Raw genomic sequence first — 18,383 nt, 5'->3', positions numbered from 1 at the left:
AGAAGCTAACGTTGGCAATATAACGGGGATGGATGGTAGAATCTTACCCCCAAAAATGAAAAGGGAGAGGAAAACGCAGCAGGTTGCCAGTTTAGGGTAATTGCTCTTGCCAACGGGTACGTTGTACTACTGTAACAGTTTTCAGGCACTGCTAATATAAATGATTCAACTTAAATTCCATATATATATATATATATATATGGATACTGAATGTAGATAACATGCAGAGTCTTCAGAAGTTGCAGTTTCTATTTACCAGTGTTCTCTGCAGCCCTTTTTCACTTTATTGATACCCTTATTCACACCTTATTCACATACTTCCAGGATGATCCACCGTTCAGGTACAAGTTGTATCATCAGACTTCTAAAAGCTAAATCAGTAAAGTTGTATAGTGACACTTACCCAAAAAAAAAAAAAGTTGTATAGTGACTAAAGCACTGACGATCCTGGGTAGCACGGCATTCACAATATATACAAGAGGTCACACATTTTTGGGCAGACAAATTCCATTATTAAGATCCTTCGGAGCAAATGGCCATTCAGTCCGAATCTGATGATGATTCCATCGTAAGATCCTCTATTTTAGCATTTTCAAACTCTTCATCAAGTAATTCTCGAATCCTCCCTCTAAGCCTCGAGGCCTCTTCAGGTTTGAACCAGTGTTCACCAAACTGTAGAACCAGAAGACATTAACGAAAAGAAAGCAATAGAACTCTCACTCACACACCCACCCACCCAGCAATAGGACAAATGCCAATACATTTGAACTTAGAATAGCTTACCATTGACACATTTTTGTTCGTTATCCTTTCCGGAGCCTCCTCGATAAAACGCTCCATGAAGTAAAGTACAAAGATGCCACAATCATAGACATTTTTTTGTTGGGGAACCTGCAAAGGATTACAGGAAGAGTATATCACCTAAGCAAAAAAATGAACTGGACATTACTTTTGACTTAAAAAAGAGAAGAAAAAAAGAACCAAAAATTGCCCTCCTACACAAACAGAGAACAACAGGAAATGAAAGGCAAAAGCCAAGTAAAAACATAGAATTAGGTGACCTGATTATATAATGGGTAAATATCACTTTACCTCCCCTCTTGGTGAACCAAATGACACTTGGACCCCTTCTTAGTTGGATAATATCGCTTACCTCCCCTCTTACTTATTAAAGTTATCAAATACCTCCCTTCTTTTAACTTTTTCTATTAAGTTCTAATTTTACCATTAAATTTTTTTTAAAACCCAAATTACCCTTAATTAGAAAGGTATTTTAGTTTAAAACCTCAAATTATTCTCAATTTCTCTATTAGCTAAAATCCCAAATTACCCTCAATTAATATTATTGTTAAAACCTAAAATACCCTTAATTATTTTAATAGTTAAAACTTTAAATTATCCTGAATTAATTTTATTCCAAGATCCCCCTAAAATACCCATTTGTATTTTAATCTAGGTATCTTTCTTTCATTAGGGGTAAGGGGGGAAAGATAGGAAGGAAAAGGAGAAGAAATAAAGAAATGAAACCTACGAAAGACATTTATATTTTTTGATTGATTTTTTTCTTTCTTTATTCTAATGAAAAAGAAACATATAATTAAAGAACATAGGGGTGTTTTGAGATTTTAATAATAAAATTAATTGAGGGGTAATTTAGGGTTTTAACTACTAAAGTAATTGAGGGTATTTTAGGTTTTAACAATAATATTAATTGATGGTAGTATAGGATTTTAATTTCTATAATAATTGAGGGTAATTTAAGATTTAAACTAAACATAATTCAACGTTAGGATAATTTGGGGTTTTAAAAAATACTTAACAGAGAAAAATAGAACTTAATGGAAAAAATTAATAGAAGGGAGGTGTTTGATAACTTTGCCAGCTAAGAAGGGAGGTAAGTAATATTATCCAACTAAGAGGGGGTCCACGTGCCATTTGGTCAAACTAAGAAGAGAGTTAAATGATATTTACCTTATATAATTGAACACAAAACACAACACAGAAACTAGACCTAGCAGTCCTTGCTTGGGCAGCACACATAAAGCATCTAAACGCCTAACTTGCCTATAATCAAATCTTTCAGCCTCTTTACTTTCTGAAAACCCAACATAAATAAAGCAACTCCCTATGGTCTTCCAACCAGCAAAGTGATTCATTGCAGTGTGCTGATCTAGCGGCCTAAACCCAACTTTTTTGTTTTTTTTTCTTCTTTTCTTTATATATATAAAAACTAACGCAATACAAAGCCACAAAAACAATAATGAAAAAATTGAGTAGCCGGAGCCTTATGTTCTGGGTAATGTCTTTTGAGACCCACCACTGAACAAGTGCCTCACCGCAGAAATTGTACCAGTGCACCAAAATAACAGATATAACTAGACATCAGATGAGCATGCGTTTCACCAGATAATCTGTATAAAAGTCATCAGATCATAATGATGCAGGCATGGGCAATCACTTGAAAAAAAGCCATTTGGTTGAGAGTCCGTTCTGCCACTATTGGGCCCTGAGAGCATTATAAATGTCATTTAACCCCTGGATCAAGGGTGCTCCCACCATCTGAAGACTTTGCTCATGGATCAAGATAGAGAACTCACCTGGATTATTCTTGAAATTCCACATCGAATATAGTTCTTAGGTCTCAACACAAATATATTTAACCCTGTATTTTTTGGAGGGGTTAGTTATTTAGGGAAAAAATCGTCTGTTGTGCACATTTCTTTGCTGTGCACAACAGTGCACTACAAGAATACGACACGTGGAATATGCCAAATAGAAGGTCAAGATTAAAAAACTGATTTTTGAGTAGAAAGAAACCCGTTTTGAAACCCATTTACACTGTATCCACCTATTTCTAATAACCCAGTTCAAAGCTCTTCTCAACTCCGATCGCTTCCTTCACAAGATCCACACTCCCGTCCCATCGATGGGAAGTTGTTTTTGGGTAGAAGCAGAACCAATCGATGGAATGGAATAGAGGATTAGAGTTATGATATGTGAATCTTGATTGAAGAACAAGGGAGAGAAGAACTGAAAAAAGTAGAATCTGTAACGTTCATAATGGCTATGGCTTCTGTGCAGAGCTTTGCCGGCAATTCCCGTTATTGTTTGAGCTCCACAGCTAACCTAAAGCAACATTACGAAAACCAAGTAAGAGTGGCAGCTCTTCCAATACCCATTTCAAGAAGATCTGCTCTTACGAACTTTCCAAGCTTTTGGGCAAAAGTATAATTCATTATTGGTGAAACTGTAACTCTCAAGTCGATGTGAGAAAAGTTCTACAGTGCTTGAGATTGCATTCGAACGCCCTGGTAAATGGTGATCAGAGTGGGATTTTAATTAACCTTTAAAAAAATGTAAAACACCCAAATGGTGCCAAGCCGTTATTTCTAGAGTGCTTGTTTCTCAAATTTCTAATCATTTTTTAGTATTCGATGAAGTTTGATTTCATTCATTCTTGGTGGGTGTTCATTTCTTTTGGGATATTTTAATGGGAATCCCTTAATCTTCCCAGTATAACAGTGACAGCTGAAGCTGGTGTTTTTTTCTCCAGAAAAAAACGATGTGGAGGAAGAAGGTTATCTCAAAGGTGAGGGAAATCAATCTCCAATTTCTGATGCGGAATAAAATGATGTTGGTGAATCAGTTTGCTGGTGAATCTGGGTGCCATTTGAGGAGGAAAACGAAGTTGAAGAAGAAAGGGAGTGCGGATCCGGTGAGGGAAGTCGGACGTGAGAAGTGGTTGAGCTGGGTTTTAAATAATGGGCGGGTATAGGCTAAATGGTTTTTTTTTTCTTCATTAAATATCAGTTTTTTAATCTTGGCCTTCTATTTGGCATATTCCACGTGCCGTATTCTTGTAGTGCACTGCTGTGCACAGCAGAGAGATGTGCACAGTAGACGATTTTCCCCCAGTTATTTAACCCTGTATTATCCCAAAACAATTTTGGGAATACAGATGTTCTTCTATTTTTAGGCAAGAATATTATAGGAAGCCTAAGAAGTGAAGCAATAAAAAAATATGCAGTATATAACATTGATAAGGGAGAACAGAAAGATAGGAAAAAGAAAATAATTGCAGCAAACACATGCAAAAAACTTGAGATACATGCCATAAATCTTCAAAGATTTTTACCGTGATTATTCTGTCAATGATTTTATCTTGAAGTTTTCTCCACTCTTTATCTCCAAAGGAATGGTCCTGAGGTGCAACTTCGTCATTTATGTATTTCCATTCCTCTTTTAAAAACCTGAAAGCATAAAGAATAGAAAATAATATTTCGATTGTGAATTCAGTTTCCAAATTAATAAGTAGCATTAAAATAAATGAAAAGCATAAAGATGCAAATTTAATCTTTATGAAAAGAAAGCATGATTGAATAAGTGAACATGATTTCCAAATTAGTAAGTTCCACAAGCAAGTCTTGGTACGTTGATGAGGTTGCTCCACTGTGATGAAGTAATCATGGGTTCAAGTGAGGGAACAACCTCTCATCAATAAAAGCAGTGGTACGTCTCCGTACATTATGACCCTCCTCAGAACATACGGTAGTAGAAGCCTTGTGCACTAGTATGCACTTTCTTTTTAGGAAAAAAAAAGTCCCATTAAAGGAGCCATCAGCAAGTACCAGGCATGCTTTTACAGGACCCAGGAGGGGTGGACTGTATATTCTCCTTATGTCTAGCATTTTTAACATGTAGCAGCCAATCCTAAACTGTGTTTGTACATTCACAGTTCTTTTTCTTTCTCGTTTATTTTTTTAAGGTATACATTACCAGATAGCACATTAACCCTCAGCAGCAGACTTTAGCTCACTCTAATACTCATGTAGACGTAATATGCCAAAGCTGTCATACAACATCATTCTCACCACCCACAACCCCCCAATTCTCCCCCCCCCCCCTTTCTCGTTTTGTAAGAAAATTGAAAGAGTTAACTCAATCTTTATCTCATAGAAAAGTAACTAACACCAATACATGGCCAAATCAGATAGCAAAAAAACAAATATAAATGGATGAAAATTGTTAGAAAGCACAGTCACTCTAAACTCTAATAGTATTGAAGAGTTGATAGGAACGAATATCATAAGTTCATAACTCATCATTGCATTGCCAGAAAGGGGTTTCCATTGTCTTACCTTCTAATGTTCTCAAAAATTTCACTACTCATGTGGCATCCCAATGAATCCAAATGGAGGAGTATAATCTGGCCTGATTCCTCATCCTTGGGTGGGTTGCAAATAATTACCAAGCTCCAGTGCTGTCTAATTCAATGAGAAACCAGAAAAAGGGTCAAGAATAAAGTTGACTCGCACAAGTTTGTGTATGGCATAAGAAATGGAAATGAAGGGTTAAAAAACAGGGATGGAAGGAAAGCAATCATTACCATCTACAAACTTCCAACCTTCAGGAGATGCACCCTCATCAAAGTTTTAAATCAACTCTTACCCGGAAGGAAAAGGTACCCCAAAGTACCAAAATATCGTATTTAAGATATGGTCCCATGTTAATATTTGAAGGCGTTTATTCATCCAAGAAGGAAGAAGGAAAAAAATTGAGTGCTGAACCTCTCTGGCTTGTAACCCAGCCCATCTCCCTAGGAGATGCATCAAGCAAATAGCAAGGTGCTCAATTGACTTTCTCAACTGCACTAATCATCACTAAATTGAGAATCTGCCGAAGCGATCATGTGAAGAAAGATTCTCTTGAGAGTTGCTATCCATATCCGTGAAATGACTATATCCTTAGCACATGGTTTTGGCGGGATTGTCCTATTGCTTTAAAGAAAAGTATGATGCCCCTTCCCTTCCTGCCCAGTTGGGACAGAATTTCCCCATAGCTAGCAGTGTACAACCTTCGAAATTATTGCTTTCAATTTCTTTTAAATATGGTTATTATAATAGAGAGAAGTAAACTGAGAGGGGGGAAAGCAAGAACACAGCTCTCCATAATAAACAGCTATAATCCTTCATATTAAGTAGAACTGACCTTAAGTAGGAAGTCTACAACAATTTTACTATAATGGAAGGAAAATAATAACTGTACCAAGTCTACTAAGCCTCATTAGAATAGGAAACAGAATCAAGTTAAAATACAAGAGGAAACAGAAATAACACTACACTATTAGGGACAACCGAACAACCCCATGGAACACTGTTCCACAGAACATGCATGGAAGACAAGCCCTCTTTTAAGCACTGCTTATCAATTCTATATGCATCTTTCATACCCAGACTGAAATCGGTATAAGCACAGGCAGAAATATGCTTAGTTCTCTCATGAAAGAGATGATTACTGGCAATATAAATTGCCGCTTGATTATTCAATTCATATTTATTGGTACCTCTTCTTCTTCTCCTTTTTTTTTTTTTTTTTTTTTTTTTTTGGGGGGGGGGGTTTGGGGGGAACACACATATTTATAGGTTTATCAACATCTCATTTGAGAGATCTCAACTGCACATCATTCTACTACAGTATGTACCATAGCTCTATAATACTCAGTATTAAACTCGACCAAGCAACGGTAGCCTGCTTATTCCATGAGTCTCAAGATTACCACCAATAAATAAGCAATATTGGATAACTGATCTGTGACCATTAGCAACACCAGGCCAAATAGCATCAAAGTAGCCTACAATATCAGCGTATGAAGGATTTAAAAAGTGCTTTTGGAACGACGGGAATTGAACCCATGAATGGTGGACACATGTTGATGCCCAAATCCAGATCATGACCCATCCAGTGGCTGGAATTCCAAATCACCCATAAAAATGGCAAAACTAGCATTGACTGTCTACATAGTCCTAGACGTGCCCAACCAAAGACATTTACCAATAACTTAAACAAACTTACTTTTCATGTATTGGCAGAAGTATGTATGCCTTTTGAAAGATATTGACACCTTTCCACCACCTTCTGAATTTGACGAAAGCATCCTTCTGACTCTTTTACAATAAAAACAGAAAAGAAGTCATAAATAAGCATGGCCTTAAAATATCAAAGTTCCTGAAATTCAACAGCTGGAATTCAACTATTACCAAACTCTCACAAGTGTGACCACAAATGCACTTGTTTTAGACCACTATTGGTTGAAACCATCAAATGGATCTCACCAATGTTCATGGGAGGTGAATAACAAATAGTTAATGACTAGTGAAGATCAAATTAGCCCAGTACTGTATTCCCTTGTTAAGAAGAGGAATAACAGAGTGGACAATCTTGGCCAAACCAATGCAAAGTTTCCAGATTCATAAACATACCAATGTATAGATAGACCATAGTCAGAATTTGATATTTGTTAATACAATTACTCAAGCCCTATCTAAACTTAATGGGTCGGCTATATGGATCCTTGTCCTTCAATCAACTCTATTTAAGGTCATATTTGATACAAGGCCAAAGCTACGCAACTATTTTCTCACCAGTTCCCTAAGGGGATTTTAAGTCTGCCTCTCGCTCTCTCAATGAAAATGAGAAAATAATTATAACAAATCATGCCAACTTGGTTACATTATCATGTAGGCTGAGTTGCATATCAGAACCAACTGGTCACTTGCATGAAGCAGTATTGTCAAAGTTAGAAATTTACCTTATATGAAATAGCTTCCTTAAGCTTCTCGTAGAAGTACGTATTGAAAAAATAATAATCACCTATTTGTCTACCTGTTGGTGACACTGGTCTCCGTAAATACCTAGCATAATAAAGCAAGAAAAAGTTTATCAAATGGAAGCTTTACCAGATTGATCTCTCAGGGGCTTAATGGATTGAGATCGATCCTGAATTAAATAAACTTCAACACTCTTCCTGAAGAAATCCTTTGCATCATAAATAATTAACAAATAAGCAGTAGATGAAAAATGATAAGATGAGACGTGGATAAAGACGCACCGAATGTAAAAATTCATAATAGTTGACGACAAATAATGTTCAGGAGCAAGGCAGTCGATGTCTGAGTAACTAAGTTCAACGGATTCTGGATCGTTTCTGTATTAACTCTAGCAAGTCAAAACTCTCGCAACTAGTAGCTTTTGCCTTTTCTAATCGGCATAATTTCTAGAACAGACTTGGGGTAGTAGTACCTGGAAGGGTAGTAGATCTGTATATCCTTACATCTGGGGGAAAAATGCCAACTCATCAAATCATTTATCACTCCATAGATATTTGTGCAGCTGGGACAGGAAAAAAAACAAAGAGAGTATTGAAAGATTTAATTACCGTCCAGTTGGTTGTTCCTTTTGCAGAGTAGTTTCCACAGGACAATCCTCTTCGTCAACAAGAACCACAGTCTGGTGTCTCTGGCCCTGTTTCGTATCCTGACAACTCTGGCCCTGTTTCATTGTCAAAATGGATACTGTAAGAAGATATATGGAACAAAATATTAATGTATATTTTAATGATGGAAGTGTGCTTTTTAATAGAAAAAACCAAGAGCAAAAAGAGAAACTGACAAATGAAGAATAGTTGAAGCATTGTTCAATAGTTCAGCTTATCGAGCAATGTTTAAGGTTTGCCAAAATTCATGAAATATGCTAGTTTTGCAAGATGCTGAAATGAGACTCCATCTGACATGTAAAAAGTGCAAGGTTTCAGTTGAAACTTTGAACAAATGTGTTTCATATTACCATTTCTACCAAAATGACGTAAAATGTATAGTTTCAAATGAAGTAGATCAAAATTTACATCCATTCCATTGGGTTTTGGCTCTTAAGATTTATGGAAACTTAGATAGAAGTGTGGAACAAATTGTTGGAAAATAATGCAACACACCAAAAGCCACAATGTTTTGCAGTTGTGTTAGTCCTTTGCGAGATTAAATTAATGTGCATTACCAACATAAAAGTGTGAACAAATTGTTGGAAAGTAACGGAACACATTTAAAGGCACAATTTGTTGCATTAGTCAAAATTTTGTGCAAGATCCAAGTAACATACGTTAGTGTGTTTCTAGAACTAAAATTTGTGGACCTATGTCTTCTTAGAGAATGTAATTAATAGCAGCATACAGTGTATAATACCAACCAAAGTCTCAAACTAAAGTACACTTTGGGTTTTTTTTTAAACAAACTAAGGGCTCTTCCAGATTTAGTGTGCCTAAAATCAGGGAGCGTAATCCTAGGAGATAGACATCTAACTCTAGATCTTTAGATATGATTTGGGGAGCCATGTACTTTGATGTCTCCTCATTCAAACTCCCCCACCCCCTGTCTTGGATACCCCAAGGAACAGATTGACAGTTGTAGCCTGGGTCCTAGGTCTACCTTTTTTCCCCCTAGCCGGATGTAATCTCCCTCACCCGCGCCCCCTTTTCCTTTTGTACATTCTCTCTCTCTCCCTTTAGAGTCTTGGTAATGAATTTCTTTATTCATACAAAAAAAAAAAGATTTTCCAAGAGGTCAGGGCTGCTTCTGCCATTCGAGGCATGAAACCAACCATCCACCAAAACTTTCAAAGCTTCAATCAGATTTTTGCAGTTTCACAAAATATTTTGAAACTTGGAACTTGCTATTTTGAGACCTTTGATTACTCTCTCCAGTGTGTCCCTAACTATTTCTAGGTTGGCTGGAAGATCTCCTAAGCAGTATAAAGAAATCAAAATAGGAGTAACAACAATGTGAAAACATGGGTAGACATCGCCACAGCATTGAATTGTTGTCTAGGTGTATCAATAGTTATACAAGTTAAACAATTTTCCTGATAAAATGCCAAACCACCAGACATGATAAGTAATTAGCTTTAAACAAAGATGTAGGGAAATACAAACTATATAATTGCCTGGTTCTTGAAGACGTTTACAGATAAATGTCACATTCACGCATATCATTGATGACACTTGTGACAATTTATCGATAAGTATATCAGCCAGTTTGTGTATGACTGCTGTTTATCAGGTTACTTCTTTTTCAGTTCATGTTATAATGAGCTTAAAATGAACAAATCAGCAGTTAATCGGGTCAAAGAACTGAAACAGTTCCTGCTCTAATTCAAACAGACGAGGGACCACAATTTTCATTTTAACAAAGATTAGTGAATAAATAGGAACATAATTTCAGAGACGCCTTGCAAATGAATAGCAGATAAGGCTCCTAATTTTCCATGTGCTACCACCAAGTGATATTTAGTTCAACAAAAACACTCTTTAAATGAAGAACCAGAAACGGACAACTACCAAAACACAACCACATCAAAGAGCAAAATTCAGACGACAAAGTACAAACAACCAATATCTTCGTACTTCAATCATAACAGAGGAGAGAACAAGCAATTGAAAACCAGTTCGTTCCAACCACTTAACCTTTTTTGCAAAACCCAAGAAATTCCAGAAAGCCATTAAAGCAACTGAAAGATATATCCGAAAATAGTAGAACTTTTTCCAGCCAGGCAAGTGGATGAATTGCGTGGGTTGTAGATAGTGTCCTGTACTTATAGCAAGAGACCTCACAGGTCAGCAGTATCAGCTGATTTGTGCTTTCTTCGGGAGATGGAGGGATTTAGATTCGGCGATGGCCGGAGGATTTACATGCTTCCACCGGCGTATCTCTTGGTCAAGTCTGGCACCTTTCCTCCGAACAGAGATCAAAGTGGCGGATGTAGGAAATATATCGACGGTTCTAACTTCCAACTTAAAGTTTTCTGTTGGGATGTTCTGAGGTCTGTAATTAGGAAAAGTGAGGCTCAATTTTGATGAATCAGTTCTGAATTAGAATCGACCCTCTTACGCTTCCGTGATTAGCAAAAATCTAGACGCTGGCTACCTTGAGACGAAATCTCATAGCGCCATCACGAATCGCGGTGTCGGGCGTATCGGCATTGGTATCAGTATCAATCCGATCGTATCAGTCAATTCATACCGATCAAAGGTATTTACTGAAATTTGGGCTAACCAATATCGTAGGAGAGAATCAGAAGAGAGGAGCATAAAATTATCTGACAAACCCCAGAGGACTTGAACCCAAAAAAAAAAAAAACCCAGAGGACTAAAAGGGTTAGACTGGTTTGTCACTATAGGACTTTCGTCAATCATAGATGGCCGGCAGCACCGGCGACTTAGATTTTATTACTTATTAGAGTCTAGGTTCCCAAGGAGGTTATATCCTGCAATTGTGGTATTCCTTCAAAACTTTTTTTTTTTTAACTTTAACTTTATAAATTGAATAGGTATCCAGCAGCACTTCTATCTGTATCTGACCCTATGTTAAACTTTAGTAATGATTGCGAAAAAGGCAAAAAATACCATTTCTCTATTCTTTTAATCCACAACCCAAACCATGGCTATTTCTCTATTGCCCACAAGCATTCTTCTCCTTTTGGACAGCTATTTTAAAAAAAAATCTTTATCATATGATATCCCACAATCCTATTTCTTCCTAAACATTTACATATACACAAGTTAAATTTGGCCCAAAAAAAATTTACATATACACAAACCCTAGAGTTTCCACATGGAGATAAAATATTTTCGTTGATTTGTCATCAAGTTTTCTGCAGCTGTCTGACACCCTTCTATTGTCATATAGTGCTGCAGTCCCATAATTTAAGCCCAAGCTTCGTAAATGTAGTTTTCTGACCTTGACATATTTTTCTTCAATATAGATGCCCTTTCTTACCTAATGAAACTAGCACCACTCAACCTGATAATTCAGCCACTTAGCTTGTTTCCCCAACCACCCCAAAAAAAAGTTGCAGACAAATGCATCTCTATTAAGATGGGCCTTGTGCCATATTTTTAGTGGTTGAATAATTGCAAGGTATTCGGGAAAACCCTAACATTTTTTTTCTCATAAAAATTCCTGATTGTTATAAATTATCCTTCTAGGCAGTTTTTCGCCAGGCCATCTAGTGTTCACAGCCATTGTCTTGTTTCAGTAAATAATGTTATAAAAGAGCATTTGCAAACAAAATACTGCACCCATGGGAAAATAGTGCAAAAGAACGTACCTTTCTAGTACAGGAGTCAATGGAACTCTGGAGCTGAGAAGATTTCCTCCTATTCAAGAATAAAAAGTTCACAGAAAAGGAGCATTCAAGATATTAACAAACCACCGGTTATAGAACAAACATCCTACATTAGTCATGAGAAAGTAAACAAAAAATTCTATTAACGTACGTGCACAAACGCGCGCATCAAAAAATTCTATTCACACACCCCCCCCCCCCCCCCCCAAAAAAAAAAAAAAAAGAAGAAGAAGAAGAAGAGAGCAAACATAAGTTCAAATGGCTACATAGATACATCAGTGATATATAAAACCACCATTTATACATGACAACAACAGACATCAAAGCATATCTTATCAAAAGACATTGGACATAATAAATTTTCAGTATATAACTTAATTCTTACCTTGCTGTGGCTGTATTTCAGTCACTCTAGTTCATGGATGCTTTAGTTTTTGGGAACATATGATTGTTTTTTGTCTGCTTTTGAGTAAAAGCATGTGATTAAATTAAGGGTAAATTACAAGTACCTGACCTAATATCATGCCATCCCACCTTTTGAAAAAACTACATGAACGAAACCCAGTTGTAAAAGATAATATAAAGTTAGTCCACTCCATTATTTGATTCCTGTCAAGCAATGAACTCATCAGGTTCGATTTCACTAAATGGCCAACCACCCTTGAACAAGGGTAAACTTACAATTTTGCCATCAATGCAAAACCTCTGTTCATGTTGAATGGAGGTTTACGCACAATCCAATTAGTAGGAGTGATATGGTCTCAATTGTAGTAGCCAAAAGAGTGAGGAGGCCTAAAATGACTATAGGGTACATGAAGAAACACCATGGCCATAATTTGTTCTTTTGGAATCTTAATGAAGATATGGGTTGGGATGATTATGTGGCTTAATATGAGTCATGTTCTCACTAACAGTGCTAAAACTACAAGATCCTACATCAGAAAGAAGAAGAGAGAGAAAGTTAACCATGACTTTAAATAGACATTCCCACAGTTCCAGCAGACAACAAAAAAATGGCACAATCATCATAACACTATACATGAATGAGGTAAGTTAAAAATATAAGTAAACAATAAAAATTTTCAGTTCAATAGCAGCATCTGTGAAAAGAAAAAGGCAGTTGGGAGATAACTCACAGCCAATCAGCAAATCATGTAACAAGGTAATATTGAAAGATCAAGCTATAACTGAAACCAACAAGCTTACTTCTTGAAATGGCCAGACATGTTCACCTCCTGATGAAAAAGAGAACTGGGAGCAGTTCCCTTTTGATCACGACCATTTAGTAGTCGCTGTCTATCTTTATCATGACCATCAATGTTTGCAAACTTGAAAGGAAAATCTCTTGAAGTCATGAAACGTGACCGATTTTCCTCATGTATCCAACGTCTACTCTGTCTAGTTTCTTGGTGGTCAGCAGAGCACAAATATGAAAATTCCTTAGCAAATGCATCTCCTCCAACACAAGCACTAGCATCTGACTGATTACAGAAAAGAGTAGCAATTCAGTTGTTCAGTTACAATAGAAACCAAAACAATGTATGAGCAAAATTGAAGGTCCCCTTTTACCTTCCTTTCTAAGATTTCAACAACACACGAGGTAAGTCCCGACTTTGAAGTGGCTTGAGATGATTGACACACCAAACTGGAACCATTGTATGCACCTGAAATTCTGTCAGTATCAGGAGTCCACAACTGAAACCTAAAAATAAATAGATTCCTCCACCTCTCTGCCCTAAAAAAAATAGACAACATACAGGAGTAGAGTAAATCACAAATCAAACACAGACCAGTGATCCAAATCTCCAGAAGATCCCAACTGTCAGTATCCAGGTGGCTTGCTGGTATAATGTGGTTGACAGCCAACTACAACCTTGTATCCATCAGTTAGTCCTCAATCTAAGACTTGAATCAAGTCTGTCTGAAAGAGAAAAAAATGCATACCTTTCCCATAATCATTGCTCTTATCAATGTGTTAATGTCTCAGTAAGTGAAATCAACTTCTCTAAGCACGTCTTTGTGTGTTTCTGTTTTCTCTAGATTTTCATTTCTGTGTTATTCTTCAGCAATTTGCTCTATAGGGAATTGCTGTACTGTATGTTTGGATGGCAAGGAAAATATGGCGGGCAGACTCTAGTCCTCACCTGCAGACTAATACTCCAAATGTGGCCTTAAATAATTACAATCTTTTCACCCTTTAGTTTCTCTTTTCCTTCATTTTTCTTTGGAAAAGGGTTTAAGCACTCACCTAACCTGCAAAGTTTGTAATTACTTATTTAAGGCCACATTTGGTTTCAAGGGTAACTAAGGAGTAAACGAAAAGAGATTTTTTTAAACCTAAAAAAGAAACTTTTGTAATCATAATTCCATGCAATTGTATAAATTGCTTTAATTTCTTACCATGGTCAATTATGATACATTTTACATGTAAAATTTATTTTAATTTCTAGACCAAAGGAATATGGATAAAAAGTGGTTTTTGAAATTTATAACCAATTACGGAGTGATGTAGTCACATGGGGTAATGAATACAAAAGTTTCTCTTTTAGGTTTGAAAGTTTTACTTCCCTTACCTTTAGTTCCCCCAGCAATCAAACAAAAGCTAAGTGCAAATGTTAGATTTGATCCATGGTTCCAATGTTTGAAAGGGTATTCATTTGGTCTTACACAATCAATTGGGCTGGTTACTTATTAAGTCCAACCCTCCAGTCCTACTAGCCAAAAAGAAAATGCTGTGTATTGTGGCTTCTTTTAACCTTGTACCAAATTAGAGTTGCCCTTGTTTGTGCATTGAACTCCTAGTGCTAAAGTTTCAACCAAAGGGGGGGGGGGGGGGGAATCCTAGTGCTGAAGTGAGTCAAGTGACCACACTTCATTCTGTCGATAATAGTTTGTTGCCTTATACTTTTCTCTCTTCTCTTTTCCTCCTCTACTTCCTGTTTTGTGTTGCTTGCTGTTTTATTGTATTCATTATGATTGTAGTGATTTCTCTTTTGAGTGATTTTCTAGAACTCAATAGTAAGTTTATGTTTAAACCCACCATTAGCACATTATTTGCTGCTCCAAGTCACTTATCAAAAAAAAGCTAGATATATAAATTAGTGAAGATCCAATACCATGGAATTCCAACACTTCAGTACTAAAGCTGAGCAATTCAAATTCTAATGACTATATACAGTATGGTCACCCAATTAAATTCAACAGAGGACAAAGAATATGAAGCCATAAATCATTACATGCAATTACTGGTATAGTAGATAAGTTTTCAACAACAATTAGCCTTAGACCTGAAATTGGTATAAAACTATAAATAGAACAAGAGTTGAAAACATACTAGATCTAATTCAGATTCTGAAAGTCGAACGACAGACAAATATATCCAAGCAAGATTTTCTGGTTTAAGAAGCATACAGCCCACTAATGAACTGCACTCATATTGAAGGATCTCACGAAGCTATTAAATAAAACCGATTGAATAAGAAATTCATTAAAATCAAACTCACACAATACGAGGTAAAAGTATACTATTCTCACCCGAATGACTTGACCTTTGAGATTGGGTGGCATTCTTGCAGTCTTTATCAGCCTGGACAACAAAATTGGAGATAAACGGAAATGACCATCTAATATTGATATTTTGTGACACATAAAAGGTTATAAAATGAGAACAAATAATTTTAAGTCAAAATACCAGGGCAGAAAGGTGAAAGAATTATTCCCCATAAGATCTAGAGATGAAATGGTCAACAATCATACAAAACCAAGAGATTTAAAAATTGTAAACAGCATGGCTTCAACCCATACCCTTTACAGAGCTAAAGCCTATAAGAAAAAGAGGGATCTTCTCATATCTTTCTAACTGCCTTGATCAAGGCAATAGGCAGTTTCTAGTGGATCATACTTTTCAGATAGAAACATCAGCAAGTTACTTGCAGTTAACCAACTGATCAAGACAAACATCATTTTACTCTGCTATGGTCCCAAGTAATATAAGAGTGAACACCAACCATCATATGTAAATTCACATGGAAATTTCAGCTACATTTCATTAGGCTGTTTGTACTGTTAAAAGTCTAGAACAGAAGCATCTTCGAAACGCTTGTAGAAAGATGGAACTACTCGAACATAAGACCTAATTTTTTGAGTTTACGCAAATCAATCATATGTGATATAACAAAATAAAATTCTTATGTTCTGCTTCCCCCCCCCCCCCCCCCACCCCGACAATCCCCAAAACATGGAAATTTTACATTCAAGTAAAAACATGGAAATCCCCAAAATTGCACTTAGAGAGTTTTGTCTTTCTTTTATTTTATTTGAATGTTTGGAAGTCGAATAAAATGTCAAGAAAATAAATTGGTTGGGTATTTATTAACTAAACTTCTGACTATTACAAGCATTACTTAATCAACCACAGATCCTAGCCAGATTTGCCAACCAAGTGAATATAAATTAGGCATGCTACCCAATCTACATTTGAGAGGTTTATTTGATTGCCGTATCATGAAGGAAGTTTCTAAACCTGTCCAACCAAATCAGTATTTTATTTCATAATTGATAGAGAATTAGATAGGTCTTAGGCTGCTGTTTGCATGTCTTATTCAGTTGTCATAGTTTTTTTGGTCCCCTAAGTTTGAATATTTATTTTCTTGATCTTTCAACAATCTCTCTAAGTTCAACATTAGATTTTTTGAGTTCTCTAACTTGATTACCAGTTAGCCTCTGAACTAAAAAAAGAATAATTAATACTTTGTTAGTTTGTTTAATCCTTAATATTTCCCCAAGTAAATGGAGTTGGCTACAAATCTGTACGGCATACTCAATTCATCATTGCGCATTCTGAACATCAATCACCTGGCTTCCGCGTTGAACCTCAAGTTCTGGTGAACGTCAGGGACAGAGGACAGCTAGAACCCCCTCTGGATGACATTTCCTCTTGATCCTTCCGCAGCAAAGTAGATAAATCAACAGTCATTTACAGGATTATAGTCAATGTTAATTCTGAGATTAAACATAGAGACAAATATTCGATAGCATACCGACAAGACAAAGAAAGAAGGGTTAAAAAATAATAATAAATAAATAAGAGAACTATGAGATCATGCTTGTGTGCGATCCAGGAGTATCAACTCAAATAAAAACATCAGAAACAAGCACAATACACTTCGAGACTTGGAATAACGATAACAATATAAATCCATGGAACAAATAAAATAAATTCCGCTCGAAGCAAAAAAAAAAATGGGGAGAACCTGCAACCGGAAGAGGCTTCTTTGATTTTTGTCTTGTTCGAGACGCTGAGATTTAACTGGAAGCCTAACACCCTCGCTGGAAAATTTGGAGGAGAGATTATTAATGTTCATTGCTAATCTGTTAATCGTTTGATCGACTCTACGATCGGTGGTGATCTCCAATTCTTCACTATCGGATGATTGATCGCTACGCACGATTTCCAGTTCTACTGGAGTATCGTCGTCAAATATGACTTTCCAATCGATATCCAATGGTTTCTTTCTCTCCGTTCCTTCTCCCATTTCCCCGACTTACGGAAGCAAAGAATCGAAGAAGAATAAAAGAACGCCTTGAACGCTGCAACAAGCTTGGCAGTTAGAATCTCCGATTATTATCTCCGGTTTCTCTCATACCGTCTTTCTTGGTCGATGAGGGGGAAACTTGTTGAAGAAGAAAATAATAAAATATAACAGAAAACTAGCCGCCCGTCATTTATCGTTATTTTGGAGGGAAAAAAATTAATAGATATTTAAAACCCTAAAAGTTTGTTTATAAGACTCGCACCGAAAGTACCTAAAATACCCCTGGCAGCAGTAAACGTAAATGACATCTTTTAAAAGGCGGGAAAATATTTGGAGTAAAACTTAAGTAACAAAATGGTGTGTTTGGCTAGCAAAAAAGTGCTAAGAAAATTCTTGGAGTAACACTTAAAGTTGTTTCTTTTTTAGATTTCTATTAGGAACCTGACTTTTCAGTGGAGAGGTCGTGGGTTCAACTCCTACCGGCGGCATATGTAATATTCCTATCCCTATATATAAAAAGCACATTTATACCAAAAAAAAAAAAAAAAAAAAAACTAGACATAGATGATCTCTATTCGAATTGAGAGCATTTAGATCACTTGAAAACCTATTTTTATTGATTTGGAAATTTAGTTTGCTCGTATCATGTAATACTCACCAAACCTACTCTTCTTTTACAAAGCATCATAAACTACAAATAGATCATAGGTATCCTAACTCATCCAAAGTCTTATGATTTTTTAGTTGTTAACTTCAAATATTTGCCCCTTCATTCTTTGTTACTATGAGCACTTTCAGACTCTTCTTGATGTAAAAAGTACTTTTGGAATTTTGAAGATAATATGCAATTTTGACCTAGGTTGGTCAATGTTGCACTAGTTTATACCTAGTAATTAT

The 18,383-nt window shown here is 36.3% G+C and overlaps 1 protein-coding gene across 1 annotated transcript; it reads right to left on the bottom strand.

The window, feature by feature from the left end:
• Positions 1-237: 237 nt before the first annotated feature.
• LOC149020552 (uncharacterized) lies at positions 238-17,647 on the bottom strand. Its single transcript, XM_089148722.1, has 14 exons — positions 17,205-17,647; positions 15,487-15,538; positions 13,522-13,616; positions 13,159-13,433; positions 11,935-11,983; positions 8,216-8,328; positions 8,080-8,112; positions 7,889-7,984; positions 7,589-7,691; positions 6,853-6,944; positions 5,139-5,264; positions 4,136-4,250; positions 784-891; positions 238-672 (listed from the first exon to the last, which is right to left on the bottom strand). Exons 1-14 carry the CDS (start codon positions 17,484-17,486, stop codon positions 541-543), a joined length of 1,671 nt encoding a protein of 556 aa, XP_089004848.1. The 5' UTR covers positions 17,487-17,647; the 3' UTR covers positions 238-540.
• Positions 17,648-18,383: the final 736 nt, after the last annotated feature.

This window comes from Hakea prostrata, chromosome 3 (genome assembly GCF_041222555.1).
Source record: "Hakea prostrata isolate BN-2017 chromosome 3, UWA_Hpros_2, whole genome shotgun sequence".
In the NCBI taxonomy this organism is placed as follows: Eukaryota; Viridiplantae; Streptophyta; class Magnoliopsida; order Proteales; family Proteaceae; genus Hakea; species Hakea prostrata.
Note: the sequence above shows the minus strand (reverse complement) of the source record. Positions and strands in the feature narration are given on the sequence as shown.